The sequence below is a fragment of the Anabrus simplex genome, chromosome 1 (assembly GCF_040414725.1).
Source record: "Anabrus simplex isolate iqAnaSimp1 chromosome 1, ASM4041472v1, whole genome shotgun sequence".
NCBI lineage: Eukaryota > Metazoa > Arthropoda > Insecta > Orthoptera > Tettigoniidae > Anabrus > Anabrus simplex.
In genome coordinates this window covers 1,772,427,858-1,772,452,774 of record NC_090265.1, presented here as the reverse complement: position 1 = coordinate 1,772,452,774, position 24,917 = coordinate 1,772,427,858, and the positions used below count along the sequence as shown (strand labels likewise).

The 24,917-nt window shown below is 36.6% G+C and overlaps 1 protein-coding gene across 1 annotated transcript in view; it reads left to right on the top strand.

Annotated features, from left to right (window-relative positions):
* The window catches only part of AQP (aquaporin), a 99,330-nt gene extending 75,259 nt beyond the window's left edge, over positions 1–24,071 (top strand). The window contains exons 4-6 of the mRNA XM_067138616.2: positions 8,807–8,888; positions 15,103–15,241; positions 21,627–24,071. Coding sequence (XP_066994717.2) covers positions 8,807–8,888; positions 15,103–15,241; positions 21,627–21,820 — 415 coding nt within the window. The 3' untranslated portion in view covers positions 21,821–24,071. The remainder of the gene's footprint in view (positions 1–8,806; positions 8,889–15,102; positions 15,242–21,626) is intronic.
* Positions 24,072–24,917: the final 846 nt, after the last annotated feature.

The following is a 24,917-nucleotide window of genomic DNA, read 5'->3' as shown; positions in this document are numbered from 1 at the left end:
CATCCTCATCACGACGCGCAGGTCGCCTACGGGAGTCAAATCAAAAGACGTGCACCTGGCGAGCCAAACATGTCCTCGGACACTCCCGGCACTAAAAGCCATACGCCATTTCATTTACCGCACCACAATATACAGTAGCGGCGATTAGGAATTAGAAGATGGAAGGTTGGGGAGTGGGGTGGGGAGGTGCAAAATATGTACAGACAACAAACTGTACGCGGGGGTCTGAGATATAGCGATTGGGGAGGAAGGGGGTTGGTATATACACATGGGCGCCCGCAAGGGGGGGGGGGGGGCACGGGGGGGCACCTGCCCCCCCTGGAATTCTAAAGATTTTGATGTTCAATTGTTTAATATCATACCAGATTATTTCATAAACTGAAATTACTGACAGTCATCTAGCATATGTTATAACTGGAAGTTTCTGTAAACAATTTAATGTTGCTGACGTTATATTGGTTTTTATATTCAAGAAAATTGTTAATGTGCCCCCCCCCCCTGGAAAAGATCCTGCGGGCGCCCATGTATATACATCAAAACTGAAAAGAAAAGCTACAAAATGGCGGGACTAAGAAGATCAGGGCCTTCCCTCAATAATTGAAAATGTACCCTCGTTTATTTCATAGTACAAGGTTGTATATTATTCCAATGAACAGCAATAATAATAATAATAATAATAATAATAATAATAATAATAATAATAATAAATTTCACAATTTAGTTTCCAAATCCGTAGGAATTAAAATAATATACTTACATGGTACGAACACAAGAAATGCATATTCCAATTATAGTAACCAAAACACGCTGACCGTCACAGTATTAAGAAATAATCTCGTTCCTAGGGTCAAATAATTTACAACTATTTACATCTCAACCATCCACCGTAGGCCTACTTAGCTACACCTACTGCCGACAGTTATAAACAGGCTCGAAACTTCAGTAGGCTATTTAACGTTTAGATAAAAAGGATGTCTTTGTTATCACATGTTCGCTGACTGCTGGGTCCTCACAACTTGCTAATTACTTCAAAAGCCTTGTTAACTGTTGTGAGTGGCAGCAAGGGATGGTTATTATTGGAACAGGTTGGGAAACCCACATTCCTTCAGAAATAACTACCGTACTCCTAATAAATAAGTTACAAGATTGTGAGCAACTGCAACGTGACTTCAATAATGTTGTGAGATGGACAGCAGGCAATGGTATGTTATAAACGGGGTTAAAAGTCGGGTTGTGAGTTTCACAAATAGGAAAAGTCCTCTCAGTTTTAATTACTGCGTTGATGGGGTGAAAGGTCCTTTTGGGGATCATTGTAAGTATCTGCGTGTTAATATAAGGAAAGGTCTTCATTGGGGTAATCACATAAATGGGATTGTAAATAAAGGGTACCTACAGATCTCTGCACATGGTTATGAGCGTGTTTAGGGGTTGTAGTAAGGATGTAAAGGAGAGGGTATATAAATCTCTGGTAAGACCCCAACTAGAGTATGGTTCCAGTGTATGGGACCCTCACCAGGATTTCCTGATTCAAGAACTGGAAAAAATTCAAAGAAAAGCAGCTCGATTTGTTCTGGGTGATTTCCGACAAAAGAGTGCCGTTACAAAAAGGTTGCAAAGTTTGGGCTGAGAAGAACTGGGAGAAAGAAGACGAGCTGCTCGACTAAGTGGTATGTTCCGAGCTGTCAGCGGAGAGATGGCGTGGAATGACATTAGTAGACGAATAAGTTTGAGTGTCGTTTATAAAAGTAAGAAAGATCACATTATGAAGATAAAGTTGGAATTTAAGAGGACAAACTGGGGAAAATATTCATTTATATGAAGAGGAGTTAGGGATTGGAATAACTTACCAAGGGAGACGTTCAATAAATTTCCAGTTTCTTTGAAATCATTTAAGAAAAGGCTAGGAAAACAACAGATAGGGAATCTGCCACCTGGGCGACTGCCCTAAATGCAGATCAGTATTGAACGATTGATTGATATATTGACGAAAGAAGCTCTACACTACGACGACGGCCTAAGTTTGGAATAACTCTCTGTAATACAAATAATACTGTGTTGTGTGCTGTAGCTTTATCAATATGTAAAATCACTCTTCAGCTACTGAATTAAGAAACAGTCACGGGCCCCTCACAAGCCATGGGCCTCCCCGCTCCGCGGGGTCTTTATTGCCGCCAATGTAACCCTGAGCGAAGTTACACAGAAAGGTAAAGGTTAACAGTTCACCAACTTGATGCGGTAATAATAGATTTTTTTTTTTAATGTTGTTTCAGTACCATACGATAAAACTTTCACCAAAGGAACAATATTACACATGTAGGCTATTGCCATTAAATAGTAGTACGGCGTGATTATACAACTAAGAATAATTTAGTATTTTACTACACACAAAGAAACTCAAGCGGCAAGCGGGTGAATTATACCTCAGTGTCCATGACCTTGACCAAAAATATACATATATATTCCTACCACTCTTCCTCAAAGTGTCCACTACTTGCTGTGGCGCAACACAAATCCGTTAGCCGCGACGAACGACATTTTGTGCGTATTTCCGCTAATAATGTTGTTAATACTTAAAGAAAATGAAGGAAAGAATTAGTTGACAAGACAACAAATTGCTTATTTTAATAATTCCTAGTTTCAGCCGGCTAAAGTGGAATATAAATGTAATGTTTCCCCCCTCCTATTCGCCGCTACTGTCATTTGTTATTTCTTCAGCATGACACCGGAGTACACTACCTGTGTATCAGAGGTAAAACATTGCTACCAGTGTCCTTTAAGTAAAAGTTGCCTGGTGGTCTTAATAAAGGTACAGCCCTAGCATATGCTTGGTGTGAAAATGGAAACCACAGAAAACTATCTTCAGGGCTGCTGATAGGGGGGAGGGGGGTCAAACCCACTATCTCCCTAATGCAAACTCATAGCTGTGCGCTCCTAACCACATGGCCAACTCACTCGGTACATTGACAAAAGGAGGACAGAATCACTTTATTGAGGAGAAAGAATAACAGAGATTGTAAGCTAAATATTCATAATTTATGATTTTCATAATTCCTATGTTGATTCTCCAGTTTCAGTAGCTTTAATTTTAAATTAGGACACTTCCACCTAATCAACACTTTTAAAATGTATGTAGAATATTAGTTTTTCCATTTTCACAGTAGTACCAGTCATCTTATAGTCCACCAGTAAGAAGGTCAACACAGGAAACAAAAAAAATCCTGTTTCAAATCAAACCTACTTCCGAAACTAATCAATCAATCAATCAATCAATCAATCAATCAATCAATCAATCAATCAATCAATACTGATCTGCATTTAGGGCAGTCGCCCAGGTGGCAGATTCCCTATCTGTTGTTTTCCTAGCCTTTTCCTAAATGATTTCAAAGAAATTGGAAATTTATTGAACATCTCCCTTGGTAAGTTATTCCAATCCCTAACTCCCCTTCATATAAATGAATATTTGCCCCAGTTTGTCCTCTTGAATTCCAACTTTATCTTCATATTGTGATCTTTCCTACTTTTATAAACGCCACTCAAACTTATTCGTCTACTAATGTCATTCCACGCCATCTCTCCACTGACAGCTCGGAACATACCACTTAGTTCAACAATGATAAAGGTGTTTTAATTCATTCCACCTATTCAATACTTATATTTTCACGTATAGTTGTTACATAATTAAATTCTTAGTTACATGGGACATGTTTCACCCTCAATTAAGGGCATCTTCAGCCTAAATACAATAATCAAAAATACAACTAAATTAAAAGTGGAAGTTAAATACAATCATCAAAATACAACTAAAATAAAAAGTGGAAGTTAAAAGTTTAATAACAGACTAAACTTTTAACTTCCACTTTTTATTTTAGTTAAAAGTTTAATAACAGACTAAACTTTTAACTTCCACTTTTTATTTTAGTTGTATTTTGATGATTGTATTTAACTTCCACTTTTAATTTAGTTGTATTTTTGATTATTGTATTTAGGCTGAAGATGCCCTTAATTGAGGGTGAAACATGTCCCATGTAACTAAGAATTTAATTATGTAACAACTATACGTGAAAATATAAGTATTGAATAGGTGGAATAAATTAAAACACCTTTATCATTGTTGAACTGTTAAATTTTCAATACGGACCTAAAATGAGGTTTATAACATGTAACATACCACTTAGTCGAGCAGCTCTTCTTCTTTCTCTCATTTCTTCCCAACCAAAACATTGCAACATTTTTGTAACGCTACTCTTTTGTCGGAAATCACCCAGAACAAATCGAGCTGCTTTTCTTTGGATTTTTTCCAGTTCTTGAATCAGGTAATCCTGGTGAGGGTCCCATACACTGGAACCATACTCTACTTGGGGTCTTACCAGAGACTTATATGCACTCTCCTTTACATCCTTACTACAACCCGTAAACACCCTCATAACCATGTGCAGAGATCGGTACCCTTTATTTACAATCCCATTTATGTGATTACCCCAATGAAGATCTTTCCTTATATTAACACCTAGATACTTACAATGATCCACAAAAGGAACTTTCACCCCATTCAACGCAGTAATTAAAACTGAGAGGACTTTTCCTATTTGTGAAACTCACAACCTGATTTTTAACCCCGTTTATCAACATACCATTGCCTGCTGTCCATCTCACAATATTTTCGAGGTCACGTTGCAGTTGCTCACAATCTTGTAACTTATTTATCACTCTATAGAGAATAACATCATCCGCAAAAAGCCTTACCTCCGATTCCACTCCTTTACTCGTATCATTTATATATATAAGAATACATAAAGGTCCGATAATACTGCCTTGAGGAATTCCCCTCTTAATTATTACAGGGTCAGATAAAGCTTCACCTACTCTAAATCTCTGAGATCTATTTTCTAGAAATATAACCACCCATTCAGTCACTCTTTTTGTCTAGTCCAATTTCACCCATTTTTGCCAGTAGTCTCCCATGATCCACCCTATCAAATGCTTTAGACAGGTCAATCGCGATACAGTCCATTTGACCTCCAGAATCCAAGATATCTGGTATATCTTGCTGGAATCCTACAAGTTGAGCTTCAGTGGAATAACCTTTCCTAAAACCGAATTGCCTTCTCTCGAACCAGTTATTAATCTCACAAACATGTCTAATATAATCAGAAAGAATGCCTTCCCAAAGCTTACATACAATGCATGTCAAACTTACTGGCCTGTAATTTTCAGCTTTATGTCTCCGTTTCTTTTATTCACAGGGGCTACTATAGCAACTCTCCATTCATCTGGTACAGCTCCTCCGACCAAACAATAATCAAATAAGTACTTCAGATATGGTACTATATCCCAACCCATTGTCTTTAGTATATCCCCAGAAATCTGATCAATTCCAGCTGCTTTTCTAGTTTTCAACTTTTGTCTTATTGTAAATGTCATTGTTATCATATGTAAATTTTAATACTTCATTTGCCTTAGTCTCCTCCTCTATCTCAACATTATCCTTGTAACCAACAATCTTTACATACTACTGACTGAATACTTCTGCCTTTTGAAGATCCTCACATACACACTCCCCTTGTTTATTAATTATTCATGGAATGTCCTTCTTGGAACCTGTTTCTGCCTTAAAATACCTATACATACCCTTCCATTTTTCACTAAACTTTGTATGATTGCCAGTTATGCTTGCCATCATGTTATCCTTAGCTGCCTTCTTTGCTAGATTCAATTTCCTAGTAAGTTCCTACAATTTCTCCTTACTTCCACTGCCATTTCTAACTCTATTTCTTTCCAGTCTGCACCTCCTTCTTAGTCTCTTTATTTCTCTATTATAATAAGGTGGGTCTTCACCATTCCCTACCACCCTTAAAGGTACAAAACTGTTTTCGCATTCCTCAACAATTTCTTTAAACCCATCCCAGAGTCTGTTTACCTTTTTATTTACCGTTTTCCACCGATCATAGTTACTTTTTAGATACTGCCTCATGCCTGCTTTATCAGCCATATGGTACTGCCTAACAGTCCTACTTTTAAGACCTTCCTTTCTATCACATTTATTTTTAACTATCACAAAAACAGCTTCATGATCACTAATACCATCTATTACTTCAGTTTCCCTATAGAGCTCATCTGGTTTTATCAGCACGACATTCAGGATATTTTTCCCTCGGGTTTGTTCCATCACTTTCTGAATCAGCTGTCCTTCCCATATTAACTTATTTGCCATTTGTTGGTCATGCTTCCTGTCGTTCGCATTTCCTTCCCAATTGACATCTGGGAAATTCATATCTCCATGATGAAATGTGGTTCATTTTCCAATTTCAAGCTGGTGCATTTCACACATAGTAAAAACAAAGAATTTTCTTGGTGGCACTCCACTTTTGGCAACATTCAAACTAAGGGAACTAAATTGAGAGAAGGTTGTTTAGGGAGTCTATTGCCTCTCAAATACTTGATATTTTAGAAAGTATTTGTTATAGATTTATACTCTATTCACCAATAGCATCATGTTGAAAACAAGAGGCTACATCTACAAGAAGACTAAATTAGATAATGGATAAGATTTTAATAGTTATTATTAAAGTTTATGTAAGTTTAAGTGAAGAGTAAGACTCTTAAAACTGTGGTTTAATGTGTTTTTCATAAAGTGTAGGACAAAAGATGAAAGTTTTTAGAGTGCAAAATACGGACATTTAAATGGTATTCTTAATTCAGGAAGATGAAACCTAAAAAGTTAGGATTTAAAATTTATAATACAGAGCTTTTATCATTTATATCATTTGCAGTGATGCATAATTTTTAAGCTGAGGATGGTCTTAGTAAGAGTCCAAAACTGGACTACTGTAAAAATGAGAGAGAATAAAATTCTCATACATTTTAAAAGCGTTGATTAGGTAGAAATGTCCTCATTTAAAATTAAAGCTACTGAAAGCTAAATATTCCTCAACAGGAGATATGTTACTTTAGAAGAAATGTAACTTATAACTTAATTTCTGTATGATTTAATCAATTTTGTATGTTACTAGAAGAGCACTGCTAAGTAATTTGCTATCCCGTGTGGGTTGCAAATAAAATGCTTGTGCAAAAGAAAAGGCAAATGCAGACAGGTCTCTGTTATAATTTACTGAGACTTGAGTTACTTGTGCAACAGTATTTAATGACAGTAATTTTATATGTTATTGGTGATTTGTTATCTATGTGAACTACAAACCAAAATGTTAACCAAGAGATTACCTTTAGGTAACGTGATAGGAGAGTATATCAGGGTTAGGGGTACATCTCAGCGAGTTCAGAAAACAAACCTTTGTTTCAACACCAATGGGGGCAACATAGTTGAGACAGTGAAGGTAAACTCTCATCATCTGGAAGAATGTCAGTTTGATTCCACATCAGGATGTCAAATGATGTCAGAATGTAAAATAAAACTTCCACTTTTGAAAAAAAAAAAAAGAAGCACATGGCTGTGAGGTTTACTCAGCCTAGTCCAGAAACGAGCACCAGGTTAATTCACGGTGCCATAGAACTAATCATTGTTGCATTGAGTACTGAGGTTACAAAAAGTGGAAGCTGTTATCTTCCTCCGCAAGCACACGAGCTGAAGTCATAAAGCCAAGCCATCTATGAATATTTCATGAAAGTCGCTAGAAGAGTGGAAAGTGCAGCCTTTCACTATCCTAATCCTCAGTGGTTAGTTCTATGCCTGGCTACTTTTACTCCCATGAATGTTAATTTCTGGTATGAGGTGAGTGAATCCCAGGATCAAGAACCTCTCCAGATGTTTTGTTTTTAAATGTCTAGAATTCCTGACAGGAAATCAAGCCTCAGCTAAGCAGCCCCCTCACCTTCCTCAAAAACAAAAGCAATAAACATGATATGCTTACCATATGTCTGTGATTGGCATGGACAATCCTGGTTTTACAGTGGTGTCCTAGGTATTGTCTGGGGTTGAAAAATGTCTGACGTTTTGGGAATCTGAACACGAAAATAAATGTTGAATTTTTGTGACAGGCAAGGAAATTTTTAAAGTTGGTAATTCTGTACAAGTTTCATATCGATTGTATTTTTCCTTCGAGATATCACTGAATCATCTGTGGTCTTGCGCTATTGTGACTTAGTATCAGTTAATCCATCTGTTTGACAATATGTAAAAGAAAGTGTATTTGACGATAAGCTGCAGCAGGAATACAAACTTTTAAAAACTGTGTAACTAAAGTGAAAATGTTTGCCTGCAATACAGTGTGTAATAAAGTGTTTCTGTTGCAGCTAAAGGTGATATTGAAAACTATGTGAAAACAGATAAAAATAGCAGTCAGGACAAATAAGTACAACTGCTTCGACAAATGTATTATATTTTTTCTGAGATTTACAACATTTCTTGTGTTTATAAGTATAAAATGTCTACCTTATATGCTCAGTTGTTACAAAAAACATTTCAAGTAATATAATAAGTTTATTTCAAGTTATTTTTGTAATATTAATAAAATCATATAAAACTTTTAAAAAATTCAACTGTAACGAATCAATCACAAATGTTTCCTGGGTTAGACTCCCAAGGATATGATAAGATTAAAATGTGATACTGTAAGTCTTAGGATGAATTTGCCTTCCAATCACTAACAGATTGTTGTAAAATAAATATAACTCTGTAATAAATTAGTTAAAAGTTGATCCACCATTCACCTGACATACAGACATACAATGACAACTAGAACATGTGAAAGAGATCATGGAGATTGCTATACATTCTTTACAGCTTAAGTTTCTTTATGAAAACCGTAACCAATGTAATATATTGGAGATATAAAAGATACTTATGTTGCAGGTATGTGCAGTACCTGTGGGACTTCGAACTAGCCGAAACTCACCAGGATCAAGCATACGCTGACTGCACGGCAGACTTGAAGGTATTTCACTATTTTCTCCTTGGTGATATAGATGGGTGATAAAGATTAGACAATCACACAGAAGATAACGCAGACTTTCTGTACATAATTCTTTCCTATTTTAGTTGTAGTATAACCATGACGAATATAAAACCAAGTGTGAGGACTCAGCCATTATGGCATGGTAATTTGTGGTCCCGCCACTGCAAGCATTGCAAGCAATTATATCCAACACGTGCTCCAGTAGTTGCAGCAAGCCAGGCATAGAAAAATGCAGGGAACATTACTGTGCAAGATATTTCAGTGAATAAGTTGAATTTTCTTTGCTTTCAGTTCCTAAACTCAGTTCATTGTGTGTTATGTACTTCAAGCATATATCTTGATATGGCTTGATTATAGTTCAACATTCCGTACTGTTTTGTGCCTGGCTGTAAGTCAGGCTGTGGTAGAATAGTTGATGATATGCAATAATTTTTCACCATTGAAGGATAGAAATCAATTTGAAAAATGGGCTTAAACTATTCCATGGAAGGATACTGAGTTAACACGCAATAGCAGAATTTGTCATGATCATTTCTCTGATAATTTGATAGTAAAATCAGATAGTGAATGTGTAAACTGGATATCTCTCGTATGAGATGCAAATTACATCCAGGAGCAGTGCACATTTTCCCTAATTTGCCGCCAAATCTACATACAAGCTTTTGGAAGTCCAATAACGGACAAATTGAGATAGTAAGTAGAGTATTACCTTTAAATTGCTCATGGGTGTTTGTTTTAATATGCTAGAAGTTATGTGCTATTTATCTGTATATGTACACCCAGTGACCTGTGCTTTTTGCAATATGTGAAGAAGGCCATTTCCATGTGTGATTCTCTCCATTGTACCCTGTCGTGGTATTTTAACTGTAATCTCTCATAGTTTTTTTTTAAAGGCAGTATATGGTACTTATCAGTTACGGAGTAATACATTTCCTCTGGCACCATTCGTAAGACCAGCTCATCGGTACTGTGGAACTTGCCCACTCGAGCGCTGCCTGGCATGGCACGCTTGAACTCAAGGAGTCCTCACACTTGTTATATTCGTCATGGTATAACTATTCAATCTCATTAAACAACAATGTTTTTAATTCTTTTAGAGAACTGATAAAGATAATTTATCATTTCACCTATAAACAAACCAAAATATGTAAACTCTGGTAAAAAGTTTGAGGATTGCTGATGAAGCCCATCCAGCTCTTAAATCCATGGATTAAAATCTCTCAGCTGTCCTGATACAAATGTGTCAACTCCTCTGATTTTAGCAAGAGACTCCTAAGTTTTCATCCTCTCTCCCACTCTTCTGATTGCTCAGACCAATCTCCTGATTTTGAGACCACATTTAGTATTCTTGTATTCCTTAGACATTTCCATGCTTTTCCTCATTCTGTCAATAACTAAAAGAGAAAATGATGTTCAGTGACCATCAGCTTAAGCATAACATAATCTTTAAGGTGATGCATGTAGCAATCATGGGGTCACACTTTAGTCTCTCACGTCTTTCCTGCCTGACTTCTGGATCAACTCTTGTTCTGACAGTTCATTTCCTTGCATTTTATAGCCTCTCCTTTTCTTTACCTTATGTCCTCATTCCTTGAATTACCAAAAATGATAAGCTGAGAGGCTCAGGTGGTAGAGCGCTGGCCTTCTGAGCCTAAGTGGGTGATTTTCATCCCAGCTCAATCCAGTGCTATTTGAAGGTGTCTAAATATGCCAACATCATGTCAGTAGATTTACAGTTATGAACTCCTGGGTACTAAATTTCTGCAACTTGGCATCTCTGAAAATCATAATCATATTTAGTGGGACATTAACATTGTTTTTACCCAAATGCTTCCTTTTCCTCTTTAAAGTATCGTCATGAGGAGCTAATAATCTTTTTTTGTCCTGTAAAACCACAATTAGCACCACTCATCTTTGCCAGAATAAGATTTCCATTTTTAACACACAGAGAACCGAGTGAGAGCAGTTGTTATCCAACTAATGCCAGGAAGGAAATAAGATGATTTTCAAAATCATTTCTTGATAAAGAAAATGGTAATGAATGATACAAAATATTTATAATTCAGTAATTCATGTGTAAAATTTCCCTGTAGGATGCTGAAAATGCTAACTAGTTCATTACTAACAAAGCACTGTTAAGTAGTTTGCTATCCCATGTGGATTGCAAATTAAACGTCGGTGCAACAGAAATAGCAAAGTCAGACAAGCCTCAGTCATAATTAACTGAGACCTGCATTAACTTTAGCAACAGTATTTTATTAACATTGTATTTAATTAATGTTTAACTCTTTCTAACATTTAATTGGAACATACAGTTCTTGTTAACATTTCATTCTGAAAAGAGTTATCATTTCATACTATTGCACACAGTAATGGCAATTGCTCAATATAAGTACTAGAAAGGAACAAACAAGTGTAAAATAAGATATATAAAGAGAGATAGGAATATGTGCAATACTAGGATGAACACAATGACAGGGCAGTTTAGGAAGACGGAACAATAAAAGAAAATCACAAAAGGACATTCTCCGTATCTTCACACACTGTGTTTTTAAGCTCTGTGTATGTAGTACTTTAACCTATTTTATGCTTTTAGATGTGTTTTTTCTAGGTTTTAAAAACTTGCCGATTTTAAATTACATGGCTGAAGGTGACACTATGCAAGGGTTGAAACCATTCCCATACATATGAAATGGTGTAATTTTTAGTAATTCCATTTCGTTTTGTATTGAAATTTGGATAATTCCTCCCCTATTCTCCTGAATACTGCATCAATATGGATCAAATATGAATATACGATACAATTAAAGCTGTGGACTTGTAATATTACAACATGTTACCAGGCTTTTGAATGATACAGCAGCTAACACTGTTGCCCGTATAGAACCAAGTAATAGAGGGAGTCAATTCAGCTATGTATCTTGGTATAGTATTAGACTCAACACTTTCCTGGAAAAGCCATATTGATTATGTAATCAGCAAAATTACCCCTTTGATAGGAATAATGCACAGATTAAGATACAGTAATTTCTCTTGACTTGTTCTTGTTGTTGCTGGAGTAACATTGGCATTCATTTTATATTGTCAATAGGAGAATATTGTTCGTGAATAAACTTGTTGATGAAACACTTTCTAATGTGATATAAGATTTAAAATGTTCTCGTATGTTCCAAAATGGCTTGTTGGTATATTTTTCTTTCTGCAGCGTAATTGTTTAGTGTTACTCCTAGCCTCTTGAGAGCTACTTGTTGTTCTGTTTGCACTCCTTCAAATGTCCATAACATAGACAATTATCAACTGCAGAAAATTGTCAATATAGTTAAAGAAGTTTTAACGACAATCATACAAGTTAAGCAACATTGAATCAATACAATTAGCCAGATCTCAAAAGTTTTTTATTAAAAAAAAAAAATAATTTTAAAGGATGTTCACCAGATGAGTTTCATCAATAAAATGTTAGATAGATTTTAGATAAATATGTTTTAACTTAAAGACATAATTTTATTGTTATATGACTTGTAAAATATTATAAGATTTGTCAATCAGTTTTATAGACATAATAATAATAATAATAATAATAATAATAATAATAATAATAATAATAATAATAATAATCATCATCATCATCATCATCATCATCATCATCATCATCATCATCATATGGCCTCAGCTACTGTTTTGCAGACATTTCGATTTGACGCCATCTGGTGGTTTGCTCGTCAATTTCGACGTTCCGGTTTACTCTGTCTGCCATCTAGCGGACCTAGAGTAAACCAGATCTCTCTTGGGCGTCTATTGCCGAGATTGAATTAATTTTGTTGGGTAAATACCAAATGTATCACCAGAGATCTTTTACATGCCAACATCGTACAACATGGAGTGTTGAATGGACTTTTTTCCGCCCTTCAAAAATCCAACTACCTCTGCCGGGTTCGAACCCGCTATCTTGGGATCCGGAGGCCGACACTCTACCACGGATCCACAGAGGCATAATCTTAATCAAAAAAAAAAAAGTTTCATGATCTTATATAACCTTAAGTAAATAATAATTGGCTGATGATGCTCACGAAAAAGGAGCGAAACATGTACCATATCAACATCTTAATAAATATGTAAGTTTGTACTACGTTTTTATTGTATTGAATAGGTGGTAATTAACAAAATTATAAGAATTTGTATCACAAGTAGATCTTCAATACGGACAAAGAAAATGAAATTTATAACCTGCAATTTCATGATGCCTCCGTTGCGTCAGTGTAAAAATTTCATGAGATCCTGTTTGATGAGTCAAACGACTCGATTGTGATTGATATACCTTCACGAACTGTGTATGTGAATATCCGACTCCGTGTATTTCCCCATTTTGCTTGTTCTGTGCCCGTATTTTAACCTTTTCTTGCTGAGCTTATTCAATTTAATTGACCTCTGCTCTATGCTTTGGGAACATGCCTTTTACACTTTGTTTCTCTAGTCTAAGAGGGCCAGATTCAACTCCTGGCAGTTTCTAGCCAGTTTCGACTGATCCAGGGTAATAGGTAGGTAGGTAGGTGGTGTAGTCTTTATGTATAAGCTAGACAGGAAATAAACACATTCTGCCGTTAACTCCTTCCATTTTAGTGAAATTCATAGATATGAAACTAGAAGATCATTAAGGATATATCCCTCTCACTCCATTTCAGTGAAGTATGGAGTGAAAGGCATAGTATTGTCAATGTTTAGGTAATATCATGTATTGCCTCCTATTATGAAGAACTCTAAATTGGTTAAATTTTTTAAGAAAAATCTGAAGAAATATTACTCTTATACAGATACCATAATATATACCGATAACTTCCTTTAATTAATATATTAGTGTAGGCTATTGTCCATATTTAATATCTTACAGCCATGCACTATCTAAATATACTTCTGAAAAGCTATGATGCTAACATGTTAAAAAGACAACAACTGTCTTAGTTATCCAAAAATATACTTGCCACTTTACTGAAAAAGCTGTAGTATATGAAATGTAATTATTGTGTCGCCTGAAGAAAAGTATGTACTGTACTATCCCTATCACAAGCCAGAGGCTCATGGAACCTTTGGCACCAATAAATACATAAATAAATAATAAATACAAAGATTAAGTCATATGTCATGGCCACTATTCTTTTTCTCGCAAACAGGAGACAACACAGAAAATCTAAGATATGCATTTCAAAATATAGGGCGTGTACTTATGCATAGTGCCTGAAGACAAATTCTGACTTCAGGGGATTCTCTTAGGAAAGTGACAGAACACAAGCCATTGGTAAACACTGTTTTATTATGGTATAGACAGCAAATAAACAAGACTACGTACAAAGGACAGGTCTCCACTGGTTACAGATGTTCGAAATAATCACCCAAGATTTCCACTGTGCGTTGCCAGTGGTAGGGCAGGCGCTGAATACCATTCGCTGCATGTGTATCGCTAACGTGTGACACCTCTCTCCAAAATGCTGTTACGATGTCCTCTTTGTTAGCATGGTATGCACACCTAATGCTTCCCACAGCTCTGCATGACATTGACGTGCATTTCTGCCGTGGAGAACTGCTATTTTAATATACAATCTATGCTCCTGCTTGTTGAATTCCATTTTGGACGCTCTCACTCACACACTGAACTTGGGGGCATGCTTAGACCCACACTGTTGTTTACATACACCATCTAGTGGCATCATACGCAAATACATACCATACATTTCCAAATGCATATCTTAGATTCTCCGTGTTGTCTCCTGTTCGCGAGAAAAAAAATAGTTGCCATGACTTATGACTCGACCTATGTAAATAACTAAAATAAATCAATATATATTTCAGACCATTTGTCCTCATGTATACAATTGTTATGCTCATAAATATAACACTGTAATATAAGTGTGTTCAGATGAATAATAATAATAAGAGAAACAGTATTTCTTACATGGGATATCAGAGCATATTAACTCTTTATATTGCATAAGAGTCTTGTATACTTATTTCAGTTTTGCAAAGAAACCTGATGTGATACAGGAAAACTGACTGCAGTTCTGGATTCAGCATGCCTGAAATATAAAAAAGATCAATATTTGAACATTATTCAATGATCAGAAAGTTTAAATTTGCAGGCCAGTGTAATTAGCAGCTATTGTGAGAAAAATCTATTATTTTCATTATGGTGTTCTGTCCACAGGTAACAATGTTCCAGGGTGCTGGAATAGAAGGAGCTGCTACATGTGCAGCTCGTATTGCATCGAAAGTGATTGGCATGAGGGAGATTCCTATGGGTAATCTACTGGATGCTTTAATCTCCACAGCTCTTGTTGTGGCAGGTAAATATGTAGACCTATATAATTATATCATTTCTCTAAGAAGTTTTCAATATATGTTTATCATACTGACATGTGCCCAGACACCTTTTTGTTTATTCACAATGAATCAGGATTGGATAACTTCCATATTGGTAATTACAAGGGTTGGTTTTTAAGTTTTAGCAACAATTTTATTTATTGGTACATACATACATGGTTTTAAATTTCATAAGCCTTCGATATAGTCACCAGTGTTGTATACAGCATGTTTGCAGCAATGTGAAAGTCGTTGGATCCTGTTAGCACTGCTCAATCTGTTGATGGTACAAAAAGGGCAGTCGGTGGCCTGCAAAATGTCTTCAATTATACAGAAGCACTTCCCGTGTAGTGGCTTCTTCATCTTAGGGATTAGATCGAAGTCACAGGGACTTAAATCCGGAAAGTATAGAGGGGTGATAGAGCACCCCCAGTGATTGAATAATTCAGACACAACTCCTTCTGTGTGTGCCGTAGCATCATCCTGCAGAACGGTGGGTGGGTTATCCATGAAGTGTCGCCATTTTCCTCTCAGAGCTGCTCACAGATTGTTTTGCAAAAATGAACATTAGTACACTGCATTAATGGTCTACCATGGAGGAAAGGTATGCGTTAAGATCACATCTCCTCTAATGCAGACACAGTCTGTACATGTTCGTCACTTACTGGTGGATGACCAGATCAAGACATGTCCAACACACGTTCATGTCCTTGGTGCGACCTCTAGCACACTGGATTTTTAACCATCTTGGAAAACATGGCAACTGTCTTTTGCGAGCGCTTGCTCACAACTGCTCATCTTCACCTGGCCACTGTAAACAGACATGAAGGGGAAAGGGCGAGGTCATGTGCTCTGGGGAAGGGGACGCAGGTCAGCAAACCTTGGTAAGAATAACAGAGCACGGCTGTGCTGGGACATGGTGGCCCAAATTTAAAAACCAACCTATGTATTTGATCTCCATTTATGCTTTATCTTTGCAATCATCTCTTGAGCATAGGCCAGAGCAAAATGTAGCTTCCACTGAACTCTCAAACTCATTTATAGCTGTGGTAGCGCAGTATGGAAGCTGCTTAGGTAGGGGGTGGTGCTGGGTCATTCAAAGCATGATTAATGCCCCTCAAAGGGCCAGTCATGCTGTAATAGCTCTTTCTGGCCCAGTAAGGAAAGTAACGGAAAACTACCTCACTCCTCTTCATGTCTTGTACACCTCATTATGGCACCAATGGCAGTTTTTGTGATTTCCTTATAACTGTATGTATAACCTTTAGGATGCTATTTGAGGATCCAACCAGCATCTGGACTGAAGACTTGACTTCAGGCTGTGAATTATGTCACCAGCACTAATTACTTTGGGCCCCCAACTGTGTGTTGCTGCCACAGTGCAACAGATGAGTTTGGTATTGCTTCCCCTTCAGTGAACCAAACTTTCTTCTTTTCTTGCCAGTTTTTTGTTTTCATTCAACAATGTTTGTACTAGTATTAGATTTTGAAGGCCTACAAATTGTTTCATTGTTTAGCTTTTCATGACTCTTTTCTCCCATAGCTGATATCCTCATTCTGATAATACATGAGAGACCAATGATCTTGTTACTTTTATTTCCTTTAAAATTGTAATCATTACTATGAAGGTTCTGGAACTTTCACATCGGACACAAAGGATATATGCACAGTACAATAAATTGCAGTGAACATCTGGCTTCTTCGCTTAACATCTATAACCTTGCTTTCACAACAATCATAATGAAACATACTATTGTACATTATAAGAAGAAAAGCAAGTTCCTAATTTTAAATGGTCAGCAAATTTATACAAAAGAACAAAAATATAACTCACATTAATGAATAGTTGGTCATAATTGAATCGGTCAGTGGAGAAAGGAACCAAGTCATTTTTCTAGGAGAAACAAATCCTAAATTGTGAATAAAATATTGCACCGAACAAATTTATTTTTAGTTTTGTTTGATATACTGTATAGCCTATCATAATGATTATGCAATTAAGAGAACCTATATATTTAATGAGGGATTAGGAAAATAATTATTTTCAAGAAATTAACATACCTCCTTTCTCCTGTCATAGAATTTAACATATTTCAGTTAAGTTACTTGTGAAAAACATGTATTTTTCAACAAAATTATTATTTATTGATAAAATAACTTAAAATTAACATCAAGTAAGCTAAATCAATGACTATAACATGATGAAAAATGAAATTCCACAGTCTGTTTCCAGTCATTCGACCAGGTCAGGAATGGAATGAATAAAGCCCCCATGTAGTGATGAGGATAGGAATTGTGCCGGCTGCTGAAGCCTGTCACACTCCTCTGCGGCAAGACTTTATTAGATGATCATCACCCAAATTGAAAAGAAATTACACTGAAGGAACAAAAATCTAAATGTTGTTTTTCAAAAAAAAAGTCTTGGGGAAAAATATTTCAAAACATGTTCAGAACATTTCACAATATGACTGAATCATCACTACTTATGGTTGGGCACTTCAGTATTTCCTTTCAAAAGAGTGTGAATGAATTTCATCAATTACTGAATATTTTTGGTTATCTTCACTTCTTTGAAAACTCTGTTTAAGCTCTTGGAAAATTCAGACACCTTATTCTTTACCAGGTTAAAAGAATGGTTAATGCAAGTCTAAAACGGTATAGTCAGTTACTGTTTCAGGCTTTCTTGAATCATACACGTACTGTTTAAACAGTTATATGCAAAAAGCTTTGCTTCTCATTGAGTGGTGTGCTGTTTCTCTAGACAGTACATTTTTCTGGTAATAACAAGTGTTATAAACCACACCCGGGTGACTGGAGTGGGACATTGAAGATGGTGATGATGATGAAAATAAGTGTCATAGCCAGTCTTGGTTGACACCTTACGGTGGAGAAAGAAAAAATGTTGCTGATATAATTCCTTTCCCCTCATGATGAACCTGCTTACTGTCCACTGGTCGGAACTTCCTACTAGTTATATCCATGTATTTCTGTCTAATTTCTTCATCCTGGAGATTTTCTATCCTTATTCGTTTGCAGACAGATTTCACTTTTGTTATCCTAGGCCTACAGATATTTAGTTCAATACAGATTAGATAGTGGTCTGTTTCATCAAACAATCCCCGAAAAACCTGTACATTCCTAACAGAGTTCCTGAATTTGAAGTCAGTTAAAGTCTATTATAGATATGGTACCCCTAGCCTCCCATGTGTAGCGGTGAACAGCCTTAGGCTTGAAGAATGTATTCATAACTGCTAAACCTATACTAGCACAGAAGTCCAGCAAACGCTTCCCATTCCCATTAGCTTCCATATCTTCCCCACTTTTACCAATCACCCTTTCGTATCCTTCAATTCTATTTCCAACTCCTGTATTGAAATCACCCATTAGCACTATTCTATCCTTGCTGTTCACCCTGACTATGATGTCACTCAATGTTTCATAAAACTCATCAATTTCATCCTCAACTGCACCCTCACATGGTGAATACACTGAGACAATTCTCGTTGTAATTCCTCCAACTGCCAAATCTACCATATCATTCACTCGTATACGTGCCTAACAGAAACTATGTTGCGTTCAATAGTATTTCTGATGAACAGCCCTACCCCAAACTCTGCCCTTCCCTTTTTAACACCCATCAAGTACACTTTATAATCACCTATCTCTTCCTCGTTATCTCCCCTTACCCGAATATCACTTTCTCCTAGCACATCCAGATGCATCCTCTTTGCTGACTCAGCCAGTTCTACTTTCTTTCTTCCATAAGCCCCATTAATACTGATAGCACCCCATCAAATTCCATTTTGTTCGTCAAGTTGTTTCCAAGGAGTCCCTCGCCTGTCAAATGGTAGTGGGACTCCGTTACTCCCATAGGTCCGAGGCTTGCTTAACATGTTCTGAGCTAGGTAACTTCATGAAGCAGGATGCTACCCTACTTACACATAGTCCAAGTGAGGATCTCTCCTCTAACGGGTTAGGGACCATCGTTGGATTGTATAGTCCTAGCTGCCTGAGCACAAGGAAGACCATGACTCAGAATATGTCCGATTCCGTAGCAACCGGTATCCCGACTCTCAGGACCACTTACTAGGCCACTCAGCCATTGCCCATGGTTCATGAACTAGGACGTGACTATAGTAACCCACACCATGAACCATCTACAGACACAATATGCTATTTTTTTCCCCTTGTCTGTAAATAATTTTCTTGTTCTGTCATACTTGTATGCCCCATAATATCTATCCTATTGGTTGCACATGGGCCATAATCCAAATAAGAAGAAGGAAAAGAAACAATGATTTTTATGGAAGCATTATATCCATGTATGCCACTGTATGCATGAAGCCTGTCTGGTGCTCTTTTCTCCCTCGATAGCCAGCCGTCACAAGCAGAGCAAGTAGAGCCTGCTCTCTGGAGTAATGAGCTGATGACCCATGGACTAAACAACTCTCTGCAATATAACACAGACTGGAATAGATGACCAGGAAGGCATCCTACCACCCCTCTCACATTGCATCATGCCTCTGCACTCCCACAGTCCAAGTGGCCTTGAAGTACTGGCAAGCACTTTGGCCAATCAGAATGCTATATTTTTCTTTAATAATTTAAAAATAAATGGCAAGAAATGTTTATGCTTTCAAAGACACTCTGCAAATCTACAGGTGAAGAGCTTTCATCAGAATTCTTTACAATGTCAGTTGGTTTAGCCATTCTTTCAATTTCTCTGCAATAAAAATCAGCCTATTGTTTTACATAGATGTACATATTTGAGTAATCATTAGTACATACAAATCCGTTCCCAGCTAATAACAAATAATATGTGACCTTAACAAATCACGCCTGGTGGCCATGATTCTTAAGGCGTTTAAGTCTAAACAGTCTGACACCATGGTTAGCTGGCTCGAGTCCCGTTGGGGGAAAAAATTTTCACCATCAGAACGTTGGCCGGCAGGGTAGGGAGGTGGGGGTATACAATTTTTTATAACTAGATTGCATGCCAAGAGTTCCTCTTTTTATTTTTATTTTATTTAATTTTTTTGCTTTACGTCGCACCGACACAGATAGGTCTTATGGCGATGATGGGACAGGAAATGCCTAGGAGTGGAAAGGAAGTGGCCGTGGCCTTAATTAAGGTACAGCCCCAGCATTTGCCTGGTGTGAAAATGGGAAACCACGGAGAGCCAATAGTGGGGTTCGAACCCACTATCTCCCAGGTGCAAGCTCACAGCTGCGCGACCCTAACCTCATGGCCAACTCGCCCGGTGAATTAAGTTCCAAACCTCTCCACGGTGCTCATATGGTGTGAGGGCATAAGATGCTGTTGATGGTGATTTGTCCATCAGATGGAGGCATTAAGCCTTGAGGAGACCCCTTATTGCTATTTGACAGGAGCAGGCTATGTGTCAACACCAGGTTTCACCCTCTCTCTTCCTACTATCATATATCTCGTCATTCATTTCATCTCATTAACTCCTCTGATGAGGTTGACGTCAGAAACGGCATCCGGTCATAAAAACCCACCATGACAGATTCATCTCACCTCATATCCGACCCCGTAGAGAAACGGGACGAGGGTTGAACAAACAAACAAACAAACAAACAAACAAACAAACAAACAAACAAACAAACAAACATGTGACTTTAACAAATCATTAAAAGTAATCTATGTAATCTATGAAGTATGATCACACATGACATTGCAGACAGGGCTGAGCCTGACAGAAGATGCTCTCTCTACTTCCTACCAGCTAGTCTAAGAAGGAAGCTGGCAAGTTAAGATCTGAAGGTCTAGTATACCGTTTCCTACATTATGCAGCTCTGCAGAATATATATATCTGATATACCTTAAAGTATGAAACATGTTTCAATTCCCTATTTTGACATATCAACAGCACAGCTAAATGTGTGCATCAACATGTTATGTTCCTTCTCCCACTTTATTTCATCCATGCTGACAACTCATTGGACCAGCCATCTATGACACTGCTTGTGCAGAAGGCTAGTTTTCTCACAGCATCTTCACAGATTCTGTGAATGAACTTCAATTAGTGAGATGTACATTGTATGGGGAGTTGGCAGATAAGGTGTTACGGTCCTCCATAAGAACTTATAAAAATATTGGCCCTCAGACTTCACAAGGTTGAACACCTCTCTGTGACAACTTACTGTGTACAAACGTTAATTGAGGGGTCTTTATATTTTCGAACTTAAATTTGCATACTTTGCTGAAAAGTGAAACATTATTCTTCTCAAAATTTAGAAAGAACATTTTAGTAATTTAATAATTGGAAAAATTAATAAAGTAGGTAATACAACCCTAATTTGTGATATTTATTTCATTCTTAATTTTTTTTCTGTTTCTCTGTGCAGCTTTCGACACCACAGGAGGCTACCTAAATCCTGTGCTGGCCACATCACTGAAATACGACTGTGAAGGCAACACATTCGAAGAGCATATCATTGTATACTGGGTAGGGGCATGCCTGGGTGCTGTAGCCTCAATTCACCTTCTCAACCATCCAACTATTCAGAAACTTTTACTAGGCAAAGAAAAGGCAGACTGAGACAAAAACCAGTGAAAAAAGTGCTGTTGTCGTTGCACATAATTTTAAGCCATCTAGTCCACCCTACATGTTTTTCAATCACTTTACTGTCAAAAATAACTAAGGAGTTTAAGAAATGAGGACCACGAAAGGCATTAGGCTTATTCATTATAGATATATGTAATTGTCACTTCAAGTACTTTTATAGTTTTTGTAACTAAAAATATCAGTTTAAATTCTAGATTAGGTACCATACCTGAAGTCATACATTTTCACTATAAATCTTTCATGTACCTTGATGAACATTTTATTCGGAAAAATAATAAATAAATTTAAAAAAGTAACTAGTTACCTATCAGTTAGGAACATTTCATTTGACATGCTTTAAAGTATTCACTGAAAATGTCTAAAACAAGGGAAGAGTCATCATAAATGTATGAGTCTGTAGACATAAATTGGAGATCTTTAAAAACTGAATAACAGATGAGGATTCACATTATTCTGAATCAGCTAGATGTTAACCAATGAATAATAATAATAACAATAATAATAATAATCATCATCATCATCATAATAATGTTATTCGTCGCCATAAGACCTATCTGTGTCGGTGCGACGTAAAGCAAATAGCAAAAAATAATAATAATAATAATAATAATAATGTTATTGGCTTTACATCCCACTAAATACTTTTACATTTTTCGGAGATGCCAGGTGCCGGAATTTAGTCCTGAAGGAGTTCTTTTAAATGCCAGTAAATCTACCGACATGAGGCTGACGTATTTGAACACCTTCCAATACCACCGGACTGAGCCAGGACCGAACCTGCCAAGTTGGTGTCAGAAGGCCAGCGTCTCAACCACCTGAGCCACTCAGCCCAGTTAACAAATTGATAATATCATAAATGTGTTTATTCAAAGTGCATTTTACAGTTACAATTCATTTTTAAAATCTCATTTTAAAAAGCTAGTTGCATATTACATCTAGAGATATTAGACTGTCTAGATGATAAATTGTTGCCTGTAACCCCAATGCAAATATTCTGAAAGCATTAAAGTTACTTCTAACATTACAAAGACTGACCTCTTTAGTCACTGCCTTACATTAATTTCAGCATTTTTGCACGGGGAAAGAAACACTCTAAGTTGCTGCCATAAATTATGGTTGCCTAAATGAAAGAGAAATATTTACATCATTAAAAGCAGAATGTAAGCTATCATACATAATTACATAACTTAAACCAACGAAATGCATTCTTCATTCAAATAAAGGTCATCATAACACCTTAAAGTATGAGACATTTGCTAGTAACCTTAGGTTAATTACATACGAGCAATGAGTACTCTCCATTTAGTTAACCACTAGGTTAATGGCTAGTTTGAATTTTCAGTACAATATTATCATGGTTAAGTGCAGTACCGTAGATATACACATCTAAAATATTCTCTCATATGTTGAATGTCAGTTACTTATGTTAATGACTAATTAAGAATGATGAACCTTAACATACACCTAAGTTATTCATTATATTTATTTACTGGATAAATTACTTCTTACATGGTTTAGCTACTTATAATATAATTACTGTCTCCATCAACTGCATCAACCATCTATTGCATCCCTTTACTCTCACAGTTCAGATTTTTGTCACTTTTCTGATCATATTTAAAATATAAAAGTAAAGGAAATTCATGAAGAAAGTAAATATTCCACTGAATGAAGATGATGTGGATACTATCATGGACCATTCCAGAGAAAGAAAGATCTGTTATTATGAAATTCATGAGGAAACTCTTCTGAACTACGCACAGTGTAGGAGACACAACGAATTAAATTCATTCACTGCTCACTATTTAAGTACAGTATAAAGGTAAAGCTTTTCCTACACATCATAGTCAACTCTTCTTAATCATAATGTGGCTGACCATGAGAGGAGATATTAGTCCATTATTTTGCCTTAGGAATTCAAACTGCTTTCTATACAAAAACATTCTGAATATCTAAATTAGTTTGTATTAATATGCATTGATTTGAGACATGTAAACTGTATTCTAGTCATTATACAATGATCCTGTACATAGAGAGAGTTACGGACACGAATGAGAGTTGCGTTGTGAGAACAGTTTTACATCTTATGTGACAATTCTGTGCAAACGAAAAAAGAACTGGTAGTTCTTTGTTAGAAACACCAACATATGTACAAATTGTTATACTGAATGTTATTCCTTGTCTTAAAATATCACCTGTGATAAATATATTACATTTTATTATGTTTTGTTCGTAATTATTTGACCTTACACTACCATGATACCTATCCATTTAGAGGAAGTCATCTGTGATGGGTAGGTAGCAACTGTGGCCATAATTAAGGTACAGCATTTGTCTGGTGTGAAAATGGGAAACCATGGAAAACCATATTCAGGGCTGCCAATGGTGGGATTCAAACTTATCACAAGAGACAGCTTTTGAAGGTGGGATAGCTCGTTCAGTTACTTACCACTCTCCGCATTCCTTTGTCTTTTTGCTTATACAGTACAAAGTGAGAACAGTTTTACATATTATATGACAAGTCTGTGCAAAGGAAAAATGGACAAGTAGTTCAGTCACAGGGTATGTTCCTAAGCCCTTTTCTAGTTTCCTATCATTAAATATTGAACAGTCGGTTGTTATATGGGAGAGACTATCCACCAAAAAATGAATTGTAGATTGAATGGCCGGCAGTATCTACAGGAATTTCTTTCAGTTAAACTTTCTGTGAAATGGACTTGCCATTTCCAAGTATTACATGATATAAACTTCATCATAAAGCCCATATTCTCATAAGTGTATACAAGTGAAATCCAGTGGCGGTTGTTGCCGGAAGGGCTCTTGGGCACTGCCTCACCACCTTTTCAAAAACACTTGAAATGTACAAATGTAGCAATATCGAACATATGGTGGTGAGCTTTTAATTATACAATGTATCTTTACTATTCTGGCTGTAAACATTTTGCTTTTCTACTTCCAAAGATATGACAAAGGTTTTCAGACCTTGGCAGCCGTTCAGCAAGCACAATGTTTTCTCTTTAGTCTTGAGGCCGTCGGGCTCTGGCAGGAGAGCCTTCAGTAGGTTCCTAGA